At 42.2% G+C, this 15,418-nt stretch overlaps 1 protein-coding gene across 5 annotated transcripts in view; it reads right to left on the minus strand.

Annotated features, from left to right (window-relative positions):
* ANO10 (anoctamin 10) overlaps positions 1 to 15,418 on the minus strand; it is a 274,985-nt gene that overhangs the window by 185,890 nt on the left and 73,677 nt on the right. For all 5 annotated transcript variants that reach the window (XM_013981531.3, XM_021071718.2, XM_021071717.2 and 2 more), the window contains exons 5-8: positions 8,865 to 8,984; positions 4,707 to 5,276; positions 3,268 to 3,323; positions 29 to 103 (exon numbers count right to left, since the gene is read on the minus strand). In XM_013981531.3, coding sequence (XP_013836985.2) covers positions 29 to 103; positions 3,268 to 3,323; positions 4,707 to 5,276; positions 8,865 to 8,984 — 821 coding nt within the window. The remainder of the gene's footprint in view (positions 1 to 28; positions 104 to 3,267; positions 3,324 to 4,706; positions 5,277 to 8,864; positions 8,985 to 15,418) is intronic.

A 15,418-nucleotide genomic window follows, 5' to 3' on the forward strand; every position in this document is an offset into this window, starting at 1 on the left:
TAAAAAATCGATACCTTCTCACACTCACCTGACGTAAGAGCTTCATATCCCTCAGGACAAAGGCAATGTAGAACAGTGAGGCAAAGCAATTTAGAAAGTTGAACTGCCAAGAAGAGATAGCAATAGTCAATGTTGTGTCACAGTACTTCATTACAACTGTAAAAATCGCATTTAAAGACGTAATGAGGGACTTCTAGTCCAGACATGAGGGCGCAGACTTGTTTCTCCTGCTCGCCTTCACTAAGCACATCTGTGAACTCTGGAGGTGATGTGAGGGGCAACCAAGGGAGAGTTCTGAAAGGTGCTAAGAACAACTGGTTTGGGACCTCAGGGCTGAAGGAACAGCACAGCACCAGCGTATCTTACGTTTTGACTAGTTTCTTACAAAAAGGGGTTCAAGGCCCAGTATCTCCTATCCCTGAGCATGTAACCTAGCCAGAGTCTCCGCTTAGAACAGGATTCCTGGAGTTCCAGTTGTGGCTCAGCAGTAAAACGAATTCGACTAGTATCCATGAGGACTCGGATTTGAGCCCTGGCCTCACTCAGTGGGTTAAGGATCTGGCATTGCTGTGAGCTGCAGTGTAGGTCGCAGACATGGCTCAGATCCCATGTTGCTGTGGCTGTGGTGTAGGCCAGAAGCAGTAGCTCCAATTCGACTCCAGCCTGGGAAATTCCATATGCCATACATGTGGCCTTAAAAAAAAAATGAAACAAAACAGGAAGCCTGACAACAGGCCAGCCCAGAAGCACTAACAAGAGAGACTGATCACGACCCGCACTGTCAATAAGCTTGGAGGGCATGTGCTCTCCTTTCCTTTTTCCCTGCTGGGCCTGCCACTCCCCAGCCCTGCAGAGAGATACAGGGATGGCCTGGCAGCACCAGCAAGAAGGGCCAACGCCCCAAAGCAGACTAGCTCCAGAAACCTCTTTGTGCCCATGTACCAGAGAGACACCTGGCTAGCTGGGTGGCACCAACAAGAGAGACCAGCCATAACAATCAGCCCTGACCTGCGAAGCCTAAGCCACGGCCTAAGGCTGCCCTAACCAAACACATAGGTTAGGGGAGGAGGGGAACCCACCACAAAAAGTGCCATTTCTTTTTTTTTTTTTTTCCTTTTTTCTTTTTGGCTGTGGCTTGCAGTGGCATGATGCAAGATCTCGGTTCCTGGTCCAGGGATTGAAACCCGGCCACAGCAGTGAAAGTGCCAAATCCTAACCACTAGACCACCAGGAAACTCCCACAAGTGCCATTTCTTCAGGTACTTGTAACCACCCCTCGTACTGATGGGTTCCCCTGCCCTAGCCCCATGCTGGCTGCTTCCTGCTTCGCAGCATCCCTTCCTGAGACGAAAGACTGCTGCGTACAGCGTGAGCACTTCATTAGTGAGGGGAAGGGGAGTCACCAGAGAGAGTGAGCAGTAAGGTGATACGGCCACAGGGTGGGAGTGGGGTGCCAAGCTGGAGGAGAAATTGAAAAAGCAAAAGCTCAGGAGGGCTGAAAGCACTCTCCCCACAAGATTAAATAGGAAGGGAGAGACCCAACAGAGTGGAGGATGAACAGACTCTAAGGTATGAGTCTGTTTATCAGACATTGTAGCTGGCATTGTCAGAGAATAAGACATTCTTATAAATAACAAAATTCTTTAAGACAAATGGAGGTTTTACTTCTAAAGGCAAAAGCACCATACTGTAATCTTTGTAAATGAAACTTTTCATGCCTTACACTTACTCTCCACTTGCTTTCTCACACAGAGAATACGGAACACAACCTCCTTGCTGACTCAGCACCAACACTGTGAATATAAATGATTTTGCAGGGCTAGAATGAGGCCTTCGGAGCCTTTTTAGAAATGGATGGCCGGGTGCCCCATTTCTAATGTCCAAATGCTCTGACTGTTGAATTCTCATTATCTATGTATGAGAGGTTTTCTATTTCCTTCCCTGCTCTTGCCTCTATAAATTTACCTGCTTCCAGAAACCTAATCACCTCCTTAATGGTGGTTTCTGATCTTCTAAGGATGGAAAGACCAAATAAAAAAACTTCTCAGAATGACTTCTACAGGAATAAAGGATCTCTCTAAGTGAGGGCCTGGATTCCTCTCTCAGGAGTGAAGTACGTGGACTATGTGAACTCAATCCTGGAGGATAATTCAGAGGACTCTTTATGCACCTTTCCTGCTTCTCAGCTTTGTTACAAATGGCCGAGGTTGTCTCCTGCTTTCAAGCTGGTACCTCTTTGTTATTTATAATACTGGTAGAAAGAAGTATAATGTGTGAGCTTTTACAGAAACAGCAAGCAGGTTCCACAATACCTTCCCTCCATCTCTTTATTCCTACCCATCAAAACAGGCTGGAAACCTCTTGGCCTTTGGGGATTTCTTTGAAAAAATTTTTAAAAATAATAATTGAATGTTCTATCACTAAACAGATTGTGGGTAATTGGAAGGACTGTTGAATAAAGAAACATTCAAAGACGTCACCAAAAGGAAAATAATAGAAATATGTCTAGAAAGTAGTTTTTAAAAATAACTGGGAGTTCCCATTGTGGCTCAGTGGTAACAAACCCAACTAGTATCCATGAGGATGGGGTTTGATTCCTGGCCCTGCTCAGTGGGTTAAGGATCTGGTGCTACCATGAGCTGTGGTGTAGGTCAGAGACACGGCTCAGATCTGGCATTGCTGTGGCTACGGCGTAGGCCAGCAGGCAGCTGCAACTCCAATTTGATCCCTAGCCTGGGAACTTCCACATGCTGTGAGTGAGGCCCTAAAAAGACAAATAAATAAATAAATAAAAATGAAATAACTGGAAATTGGCTGTAATACTAATTTCTATATTTAAGACCTTATACCAAAATAGATAATCAACAAGGACCTACTGCAGACACAGGGAATTCTACTCAATACTCTGTAACAACTTATATGAGAAAAGAATCTGCAAAAGAATGGATATGTGTATAACTTAATCACTTTGCTGTACATCTAAAACACAACACTGTAAATCAACTATAAAAAAAGGAGGTGCTCAATAAATATTAGTTGACTGCACACACAAAATGAAATAAAGTCTTATACCATGTGCACATTTGTAATTAGACTATTGAACATATATGTAAATATACTTACTAATCCTTGCCTGCTGGTAAAGAGTATATTAACTATCTGATATCTTAAATTAGAAGCAAGTCTTCATATTTATGCTCCTAAATATTAAACAGTATGCATTAATTTCATAAATACAGTGGAGTTGTACATAAAAGCTTTACTTACCACTAAAACTTTCAGAATTAGGTGATTCTGGTAGGCAGATTCCAGTCTGTGATTCTCTATGATATTAAAAAGGAGAGGTAATTTCTCTCAGGTAAGAGAGCAATATGGGGGTATCGTGCTGAGGTAAAGGGGGACTTGTGCTGAGGGCAGAGATGCCCACAAGAGAGCCTCAGTCAGCAGTGTTCTAGGCTGTCAACCATGGCTACTGCTTACAATCAAGAACAGCAAACAAAAAACCCCCTAAATTTAAGACACATTTTTCAAAGTACTGTAATAGTACTATTGTTAGAAATTATTTTTTTAAATATTACCACAGCAAAGAAATGTAGGCAAATGATCCCACAGGCAGGCACCAGAAAAAGACCCTGTACAAGCAATAGTAGTAAAACTGGTAGCAACCTTTTAAGAGTAGGGCATTAAATAAAGTTTACAAGAATTAACTTAAAAAGGAAGCTCAAATTTCCACCCTCTTTAAGAAAAGGAGACACTGTGCAGGTTCCAAGACAGTAGGACAAAAGGACAAAAAGGAAGATTATGAACCAAAGTATCGCTGTCACAGGCAGGCAACATGAGGCTGACCTGGATTTGAATCTCAACTCAGCCACTCAGTCACTGTCTGACCTTGAGCAAGTCACTCAACCTCCTGATACTCAACCTCCCTCCCTGATTACAAAACAGGGCTACAGGAGAAAACACCATCCTCCTCCTGGGGTATAAAACCTTAGCCTAGTATCAGCTTAAGGGAATCCCTCAATAAATGGTAGCTGTCATTATACGACTAATAAAAAAAATTTTAAATATCTTTGTGATGCATGAAGTTAAGGCCTAGACATCTTTCTAGGGATTAATATTGCATGTTTATTTGTTTGAATGAATAAATTAAACGGCCTATTGAGACCGTTTTTAAACTACCACAGATGCACACAACAATACTTCACTGAGTTCAACAGCAATCTGCTACCCCACACAACTGCACAACTGGTTTTCAGATATCAGACAGTTCTCTCGGCCAGAGTATCATAGAGACAATCCAATCTATTTTACCCTTAACATAAAACAGAATATAGACTAAGGAGCACAGGTTGGAATAGCCCGGCTCTACCATTTGCTGTCTGAACATTCTTAATTCACAGTACCTTTATCCATAAAATGGTGAAATAACTTCTACTCTGTGGTGTCCTGAGGAGGTGAAAATACAGTACTATGAACAGAGTGCTTAGGAGGACACCTGGACCACAGTAGCTAACACTCAATAAATGAGAGCGGTGATAGCCAGGATGTGGGGATCCGTGGAGCACCCAGAGCAAATGAACTTTTCCTTAGGTCTCTATAATTAGCCTAGAGCAACATCTATCTTCTCTGCAAGCCAGCAGTTACCTGAATCTAAGCAATATTTCCTACAGGCAAATAAGATATAAATACAAAGCATCAGGTCTTACCCCATGAAGTTAGAAACTCGGCAGCATATCGATAGAGGCGATTCATGATCTCGATCACGATGGCATAGATGATGCTGGGCACGTACAACAGGATACTCGTCCACTCGGACCCGCTGTTCTCGTGCAGACCCAAGGCCCAGTTCTCCATGTCGAAGTAAATCATCATGACAAACAGAGAAAAGTAGAGACAGAGGCACACAAACGGCAGAGAGACCAAGTAAATGCGCAACTGTCTCTTGTAGCTGGGATAGAGGGGCTCCTCCCTGCCAGTGACGGAATTGATCCCCAGGACCCCGTGATACCCCGGTCGGGGCTCCTCAAACTGTCTCTTCATGACCAGGGTCCCCCACCGGTAGGTCATACTGGCACAGCCACGCTTCCACACTTCCAGGATCACCGTGGACCAGATCAGGTTGAAGGAGGCGAAGATCACGTACTTGTCATAGTCTTCCCATACAAACAAGTAGTAAGGGAGCCCAATGACCGCCATGGGGATTAAGGCAAAAGTGAAATATTCCAAAAATCCAAAGTAAAGAGCGATTGTTTCTCCAAAGTAGCCACGAATACTGTCTAGAATGAAAGAGGGGAAAAAAGACCTTACGTACAGACTACCAAAGGCTTGCTTTAAAAAAAAAAAAAAATTATTTCAGGTAAGCTTATTCACTTTTTAGTTGTGGGGATTATTTAATAATACTTTCATTTCTCAATCAGTGCGTGATGGTAAACCCATCCTTCATGAAGTATAAAGACCCCATGCTTCTGTATAGCAAGCTTGACACTTCTCCCAGCCTAGGGTCCGTCTGCTGGGGCTGCTCTGCCAGGCACCCTGGGTCTGCTTCCTCTTTACCTCCTCATATGGTGGGTATCTTTCTCCCAAGGGAAAACTCACCTCGTGCTTGTCCCGAATCTCCACCGTCCTAGTTTAAATTCAGCCGTGGCCAAAGAACCACCTTAATTTGGGGGTGTATTTAATTTATGCTACTCACTTTTCTCTCAATTTACTATTAGAGTTATAAAGGCTCTTTTCAAAGAACTCTCCTCATCCATAATATATGGCTCCCCCACCCAAAGGGATAAATTTTCATCAATGTGTCATAGCAAATTTTTCAACATACTGAAGAAACATGACTGAAAAGCACAAAACAATATTCAACATGTTAAATTCTAGAACAGCCATGGAATATGTACCTTTATGTATGCACTGGGCAGAAGACAGGCCAAATAGCATCACTGTTAATACTCTGTGAACTTGACATAAGCTAATTAATCCCAAAGGGGGCCACAACACTGCATCCTTTGACAGCCACATCTACACGGGTTAGTGCCTAGACTGGAAAAGCATCTTGCACTAGGACCAGGGTGGGACACAGGGAATGAGGGAGGAGCAGTGGCTGGAGTTATTATTTCTTGGTTAATTACATGAAGTAAAAATGTTGCATTGCTTTCTCTTTTGTTAACATAATGTGTCAGAACAGTCTATGAGGATGGCTTAGAGTAAACAAGGATATTATCTTTCCCCATCCTTAATTCTCCTACTGACTCAGGAGCATATTAAAACAGTAAGTATGATGAGGTCACCTCAAATCTGAACCATGTTAAAGAATATCCCAGCAATTTAAAAAAAAAAAAAAAAAAAGAAAGAAAAAGGTGTTCATGGTCTTGGGCTCCTTATCAGACCACCTTCGTCTTGATCTCAAGGATAAGTTCAACATCTTCCTGTGCCCAGCCACTATCACCAGCCCCAACACTCACAGAGGCCTCACAACCGCAACCACAACTATGCTCAGTCTTCACCATCAACTCACTTTTCCCCCTCACTTTCTAAGAAGTAGCTACTGGATATTGTCACTTACAAGTCCTAGGGGCAACATTTAAATTTACTGCTACCTAAATGTTAAACAAAGTGAAAAAACGTCTTAAGTGCAACACAAAATGACTATCAAAACCAAAATTTTTCCTTTCAAAGAATATAAGAAAAAATTCACAATGCAATTTCAAAATTTGATCTTAAAAATAATTTTTGTTCGTTACCATATTATGATAGTTGTTTTCAGAAATGGAAGTTAGAAAGAAAGTCATTTTAGAGGAATTCCTTTAAACAAAGTGAAAAAGGAAGTGTACTTTCAAGAAAAACTGATAGCAGACCTGGGTCTCGGGCTGAGCCACTGTCCTGGCGTGGGCTGGGCCTGGGCGGGCCTTAGTGGGCCCTGGCCAGAGTCACAGCTGAAGGAGCCCTGGCTCGGCTGAGGAAGGCAGCAAGATTCGTGGCCTCAGTGGTATCTGCGACCAAGCTCGTACGCCTAGCGCAGAGTCGGGGAAGAACAGGAGTGGGCCAGGTGCCCGAAGGCTCAAGTAGTACAAATTCCACCCGCCCCCTACCCCTCTTTTCAGGAGGCCTGAAGGGGGACTGTGACCAGCCCATGGTCTCATTGCTAGCTTACTGCCTTTGACACCACTAATCCGGGAGAAGCAAGCTGCCTGCTGTGTTGTAAGCAGCCTTTTGAGAATCCCAGGTGATGGCAAGACTCCTGCCAATAGCCAACAAGGAACTGAGGCACTCTGACCATGATCGCTGAACGCAAAAACAAGATAAGTGCTGACGAAAATTAAACATTCAAGGCTCTCCTACTCAAAATGCCAAACTGACACTGAAAAACAGTTCTCCAGTCTATGAACAGGTACCAGCTGAATTAAGAGAAGCACACCTCCTCCCAAGAGCAGTACTCCAGCTATGACATCAGCCTGGGCAGGGTTCAAAGTAACCAAAGCAGAGAAGAAACAGTTCAGGAGCTGGCATGAGGTGTGGCCAAGGGCACTGTGGGTCCTCACTGACTGGCAGGACGCATGTCTGCTTCTACTGAGTATCAGTTTTTCCTTGTGGTCTCCTGCCTGTAGGGTGAATCCTCCAGCCTCTGACCTCAGGCCTTAAGGTTCTAGATGAGACATAGCAACACTGATGACATGTACAGTTTCCGCAGCAGGCTTTGCTGAGATTCAGAATATGGTGTGGGAACCCACGGGTAGAAACCCTGTAACATATCTTTTTCCCCAGTTAATCTGGACATTCAAAATTCACCATTATGTAGCTGCACCAATGCTATGGAGCAAGACCAATAAAAAGTTGGAGATAAACTTGCAAAAAAAATAAATAAAAGAAAATCTGATAGTAAAGCTTATGGTAGAAATTACCAGCTTAAATGCAATTCTTAGGCTGAAAAAAAAAATAAAATAAACCAAAAAAATTAAACATTCATATTGACACCAGTTTATACAAAGTAATGTTCAACACATACCAAATAAATTGATGGTTATTTTTCTAAATGCCTTCAGAGAAAATGGAGAAATCCAATAATACTCACTTATAAACTACCTTAAAAGACGTTGAAGTCTGTCAGTCTGGCCCTGAGAATGAGCACAGGTTGGCCCATTGCAAATGATTAGGTCTAAAGAAATGGAAATTTTCAACTACAAAATATTCATGGTCAAACTAGATTCTCATAAAATTTGATCTATAATCAATTTGACACATACTAATGAAGGTGACTCTGGATTGCCTGTGTCATGGGTGAAATTTAGTAAAAGCCTGTAATTCAGTCCATCTAAAATGGTATTAGAGGAAGTTCCCCCATGGTGCAGTGAGTTAAGACTCCGGCATTGCTGCAACTTCAGCACAAGTTCAATCCCTGGCCTGGGAATTTCCATATGCTATGGGTGTAGCCACAAAAAAATAAAAATAAAAATAAAATGGTATCAGAAATAAAAATCAAGGATACAATGAACTTCTCTGCAGAAGAGAAATTGACTCATACACTTCGAAAAACTTATGGTTACCAAAGGAGACAGGTGGTGGGGGAGGGATGGGCTGGGGGTTTGAGATGGAAATGCTGTAAAACTGGGTTGTGATGATCACTGTACAACAATAAAGATAATAAAATTTATTGAGTTAAAAAGACATTAAAAAAAGAAATAGAAATCAACAAAATAGGTCATTAAACCCATCTTATCCTCCTCACCATTTTTTTTTTTCTTTTTTGCCCACGTGCAGCTGGTGAGCTCTGCCTAGCAGACCAGTAAAGATCTACCCAAGAGGGATGGCTGCAGCATCACTTTTCATTGGTCAGTCTTCCTCTCGTCTAAGGAGCAGGCACTGGTACTCACCTATGGGCTGATACTTTATAGTAAACCGAGTATACCAGGTGTCCTCCAGCTTCTTCAGGGCTTCATTGTCATGCAGTGGAAACACCTGAATCACAATGCCAGAGGTGAGCAGTCTCCTCACTGTGGATGGAATACATGAGATGGGTTTGAGGTCACTCATGAAACACTCCCTCAAATGTTATCCAGACTGTCCAGAAAGAGAGGAGGGCTACACAAAGATCAATGCCACACTGCCTGCTCCTAAGGTGTGTATTCTTCTGCTCTTCCAAACGTAAATATCTTGACTACTTCCTTTGACTGTGAAAGCAATACAAGTTGACGTAAATTTTTAAACCTTACGGAAATGTACAGATGAGAACTGGAGATGTCCTTGTTATTCTCTCCCTCTCACACAAAAAAATAAATAACCACTACAAATAGCAATTTAGCATATAAGCAGACTTCAAAATATACATCCATAAATATATTTTAAAACAAACAAGGGACCATTCTCTACACATGGTTCTATACACTTCTCATGCAGCATATGATCAATTTTTTCAATGCCAATATATATATAGAACATGAATGTCCTTTTAATGGTGTCATGTTATTCCCTTGTCTGAAATGCCATGACTTAACTAATCCTCTACTGGAAAATACTTGTTTCCTTTTTTTTTGCGCTATTATAAATAACGTTAAAATTCTTACATACACACCTTCCCTCTCCTGTCTACTATTTCCTTGTTACATACACTTAGAAGTAGAATTGCTAGCTCCAGGAGCGCATGGATTTTCAATCTGGGCACACATTACAAAACAGCCCCTAGAAAATTTTTACCAGTCTATTCTCCCACTATAGTGAAGGTTAAGAGAATGTTTAGTTCTGTTGCTTCTTGTTGATGTTGAGTATTTTCAAAATGATTTTTATCTTTTCTGATCTGCTAATAAAGGCCTGTATTCACAAAGAGCAAATATCAAAATCAAAAAAGATGTCCTGCCTTCAGCAACCACTTGGTGTGATTTTTAACACTTGTGCACATATCTGAGGTACAGGACAGGCTTGGACCAGGGGCCCTTTATCGGGGTGCTTGCATCTGAACCCAAGTCTCCTCGGGCAACAGTGTACAAACTTATATAACGGACTAAAAATAACTGCATGCAGGCGAAGGTGGGGCAAGTTATGAACAATAAGATACAAAAAGTCACAAACCAAGTGCCACTCATGGAGCGCTGGAAGCAAAAGCAGGGTAGTGCCCATGATCCTTGCAAACAGTACCACCGAGGGGTGAGCAGGCCACCTAAGACCCCACTCTGCTCTGACCAACCAATCCACTCCTACTCTCATCCCATTTAAGGGACCATCTCATACCTCCCCACTCCACCCCCCACCTGGGAGCAAGCAAGAGCACCTGTTACTTGTTTTTACTTCCTCCTGCTGCAGCACAAGCCCCAGTAAAGCCTTGCCTTGTCTGGCCTCTTATCAATTTCTATTAATTAATGATTCCAGGACCCCAGATTGGTAACAGAAGGACAAGCAAATTTAACCAAAGACAATATCCCCTAGTGATAATAAATGAAAACGGGGTATTCTCTCATCCATAATTACTTAGAGTGACTCAATGGGCAGGTGGGTCTTTAGGTCTTTAAGAGGAAATGTGTTCAGTTCATGGAGAACTCAAATGCAATGCCTTGTGCCATATTTGGGGAGATGGAATACTTTCCACATGAGTACCTAGCAGTCTTAGTAAAGAATATGGCTGCTTATAACATGGAATTTGCATCAAGAAAGGAAGCTCTGCAGCAGAAACGTATCTGACTAGAAACCATGAGGTGGTGGGTTCGATCCCTGGCCTCGCTCAATGGATTAATAAGCATCTGGCGTTGCTGTGAGCCGTGGTGTAGGTTGGCAGCTGCAGCTCTGATTAGACCCCTAGCCTGGGAACCTCCATATGCCAAGGATGAGGCCCTAAAAGACAAATAAATAAATAAATAAAGGATGCTTTGTTGTTTTCATCCACTGATAAGTTTTGAGCACCTTAAGGTCTATCAGCTCATCTCTTCTGAGGGCTGCCTTCTTTCTCTCCTATCACCAAAGACAAACGATGAACCTATCAGGCAACAGGCCTCTCAGTGAGGGTAGCAGGTAAATGTCTGCAGCGTGGAAGAGAAACATGATTTAAGTTTTCAATGCAGAAATACTACATGTGACAAAGAGTATTCTCAGGACAATGCCCTATTACAAAATCTTCAGGGTAATTTAAAAGAAAGCCTTCTTAGAAACAAGAAAAGGATAATAAAGAGGAGATATCTGATGTTAACAACAGGAAAAAGTCTGGATCTCAGAAAAAAAGATTCTTAATCAATGGTTCTTATTACAGCTGCATCTCATACCTAAATTAAAAGAGAAAAAAAAAAAAGGCTTAACGCTAGGGTTGTGATAAAATACTCTTTTTCAATGACTGAAAAAAGTATATACTCAAAATATCAACAACCAGGGTAAAAAGGTTTATGGTTTAAATTATATCAGCCTCCAATCCTGTCAAATCCATTTTTTGGTATTTTCATCCCAAAGCATTTCGGTGAATTTTTTTTTTTTTTTTTTTTTTTTTAGTTACCATGAGTTTGAAAGCTGATCACCCACAGCGGTTGTGATTTTTCTCTTATTTAGTGATACACAGCTATACCTTATGCCTCCTTCTATTACTACCCTCTTCAATTACTGTGTCAAGTGTTTTAACTTTGAACTGACTTATGACATCTAAATTATTATTTTACTATTTCTCATTCTTTTTAAAGAAAAGACTCTGTTTAGCTATAGAAGACTTTCCAGGCAAGCAAAAAAAGCCACTTACATACTTCTAAAAATAGGACTGCGGACGGAGGAGCTCAGAGAGCATATAAAGCCCCAAGTCCTAAATTACTGGGCTTCTCCTCACCCAAAAGCACGGTGCCGAAAGCACAGTTCTAGTTTCACCTTCTAAAAATAGAGGCTGCTTTTTTTTTTTTTTTAAATCCTTCCACTTTTTCCTTTCAGCTAAGAATGTAATGACCATGAGCCTTACCTTCAAAGGAAAAGATGATGCTGTGTGGGCCTATTTAAAGAGAGGGACAATTTAAACCAACATTTTTTTCCTTTAAGAATGCCGTATGATCTATTGTCAAGTACTACAGTTATGACGGCTACAGCCATTGAACAACTGGCCAAACTAACCAAAATCTAATTTAAGGAAGACTACAAGTAACCTGGCTCATAATAGGATCTTCTAAATTAAATAACGCCTAACAACATTAACAGCCTTTGGTTAATGTGACATGTTTACTTCAAGAGGAAAAGAGAACTCTCTCTTACAACCCCTTACCACATATCTGTGCAACAGGGAGGAGTGGGTTATGCTGCCCCCAATCCAGCAGAGGGTGATGAGGGCACAGAACCCACAGGGAGTGGAGACCCCCATCACGAAGGTGGGCCTCATCTGCTGCTGTACCCAGCAGCCCCTCCCAGGACCCACCTGGCTCTCGCACTCATGTGTGACCAGATCACTCCTGTCTTTAGAAGGAAAAAACTGCTTCTTGGGGATACCTGTGTTTTCAAATACAGTTTTATATCCCTGTATTATTTTCATCCCTGCTTAATATAAAAACTGAAAATATGTATGTGGTACAGCATAGTGTATGTGTAGATATGTAGATTTATATGGCGCTTTACCCAGCAATACATACACATGTCAATGGCTTTACTGTCTTATATACATGCCTGCTACATATTTACTTGACATCCACTCTATTTCTCTCCTAAAGTCAATAAATAATTTTAGAAGACAGATTATATCTGACCACTTTAACCTATCCTTTTGTGTATAGAAGATATTCAGAAGTAGTTCCCATGATGTCCTAAAAAGTAATATGTATAAAAGACCTAACATGCAATTGCCATTCCCATCAATCAAAACATGATAATCATCTCATAGACATTTTGAGACATAGCTTTTACCTAAACTAAGTAACATCCTTTAGGAGAAAGTTAATACATCAGAAATCCTCAGCTCCCTGAGCTCCTCTTCTAAAGGAAATCTTGCATTAGGTTATAGGCATGACTATTAAATATAGGGGATCAACAGGAGGAAGCAGAGTATGAGGGAGTGAAGAGATGCCAGCTCAGAGACACCTGGAAAGGGGATGCCCCTCAAGATGAACAAAGCTGACCAAGCACCCGTGTAAGCAATTTCTCGTTCTCCCGTTTGCTGTTTGATAGAAGAGGCCCTGAAGTGTGGCGCTCATAGCACTGCCAACTGCCCTAAGCTCATGTTTACGACACAAACTGCTCTCTATTTAATGAAAGCTTTCTATCAAAACACAACATTATGACAAATAAAATGATAATGACTGGGTGTAAAATCAAATTAAACTTAAGGTGAATGAGAGTGTCTCATGAAAGCTAGCTCTCCCCAGGAGGTCAGAGATCACACAGGGCTGGCTGCAACCTCTCCTCCCAATCAGCCTCAGAAAAGAGGCTGCACACCCCTGCCCACCCCACCCCCAGAGTGGCCCCCGCAACACTTAAAGGCAAAGGTAAATCTTTCCATGTATTTGTCTGGATTAACTTTATGAAAATTTAGGATTTTAAGTTACTCGAAGTTTTATTAGTGTGAAATTTTGCACTCTGAAAATAGTTTGTACTTTATCATTATACACACACCATTTCTTCTTCAACCAAGCATTATAATCACATTTTCAAAGACAAAAAGGAAAGGGAATAAAGGCGAATTTCAAAATCCATCCTTCTTACTTTATTTTTATTTTTTGGCTACCTCCATGGCAAGTGGAAGTTCCTGGGCCAGGAACCCAGGCTACAATAGTGACCCAAGCTACAGCAGTGACAATGCTGGATTCAAAACCTACTAGGCCACCAGGGAACTCCAGGGAAACCTTACTTTTGATATGAGAGTAAAACCAAAAAACTATAAACTGAAATCACAAACTTTGAGAAGTGGCCTTCTAAGAGCACCCATGCCCCTGCAACCTGGAGCTAAGCAGGAAACAGGCAGGGTTTTCCTGACCACTGAGGGATGGGAAACCACAGTCTGCTTGCCCAGAGGCAGGCAAAGAAGTTGCAGAGTAGACCCTTGAAGTGTGTCTGCTCCCTGCCTGACACCACAGCCAGACAAGACAGGTAAGGCTGGAGGGGAGAAAGTGTGGGTCTGCCATCTTGGTTAAAGAGCTGCCTGGTGGAACCCGGGGATGGAGGTAAGCAGCTCAGGAGCTATGGGTCTTGGTTGGCCAAAGACAGACCTAAAGGCCACACCCAGCAAAAACTTCTGTTAAGAACAGGGCTCCCAGAGTTCCCACTGTGGCTCAGTGGGTTAAGAATCTAACTGCAGTGGCTTGGGTCGCTGTGGAAGCACAGGTTCGACTCCCAGCCTGGCACAGTGGGTTAAGGATTCAGCATTGCCGTAGCTGTGGCATGGGTTGCAGTTGCAGCTCAGATTAGATCCCTGGCCTGGGAACTTCCATATGCTGTGGGTGTGGCCATTAAAAAATAAAAAAGAACAGGGTCCCTGTGGGAGTTCCTGTGTGGCTCGGCAGGCTAAGGATCCAGTGTTGTCACTGCTGTGGCTCTGGTTACAGCTGTGGTGGAGTTTTAATCCCTGGCCTGGGAACTTCCACATGCCATGGGCATGGCCACAAAAAAAAAAAAAAAAAAAAAAAAAAAAATTAAAGAACAAGGCTCCATGGAGACTCTCTGCAGGGCCTAAGATGACTCATGGAGAACACAGGGCCAAGCAAAATCCAAGCTCCTGACCACCAGAGTTCCCAAGTGGAGGTCCCCAACATCCCCTCTTCTTCAACACACATGCTTGCTTCCAAAAATAGCCAGTCTGGAAAAAATAGGGGTTCATTAAAAATTAAGTAAGTGCGGGAGTTCCCGTCGTGGCGCAGTGGTTAACGAATCCGACTAGGAACCATGCGGTTGCGGGTTCGGTCCCTGCCCTTGCTCAGCGGGTTAACGATCAGGCGTTGCCGTCAGCTGTGGTGTAGGTCGCAGACGCGGCTCGGATCCCGCGTTGCTGTGGCTCTGGCGTAGGCCGGTGGCTACAGCTCCGATTCAACCCCTAGCCTGGGAACCTCCATATGCCGTGGGAACGGCCCAAGAAATAGCAACAGCAACAACAGCAGCAAAAGACAAAAGACAAACAAACAAAAAAAAATAAGTGCCGCAAAGAAAGTGGCATAGAACTATGGAAAAATACTACAAGGGAAAAAAGGGAAACCACTTTTTTTTTTAAAGGCAGAGAAGAAACAGCAAAAATTACAACACAGAGCAATGAAAAACTGTGGAATTCTTCACAGAGTTAAAGAAATTAAAGCAAGCCACGCTTCTGAAATTAAAACTCAAAGAAGGGCTATGAGAGCTGAAGGTGGGAGCTTGCAAAAACAAAGTAAGATAAAAAAACTATTATAGATACAAAGTTATAATAAAAGCTAGCAAAAAAGAAAAGCAAGGAAAAAAACATAGCCAGGAAAATGGTAAACAAGCCTAAGAAAATTACCTAAAAAACTTTAAAATATTTCAG

This window comes from Sus scrofa, chromosome 13, assembly GCF_054392235.1.
Source record: "Sus scrofa isolate SSC_HxYL_T2T_F1_AM1 chromosome 13, Sscrofa_HxYL_maternal_Yorkshire_Landrace_v2.0, whole genome shotgun sequence".
NCBI lineage: Eukaryota > Metazoa > Chordata > Mammalia > Artiodactyla > Suidae > Sus > Sus scrofa.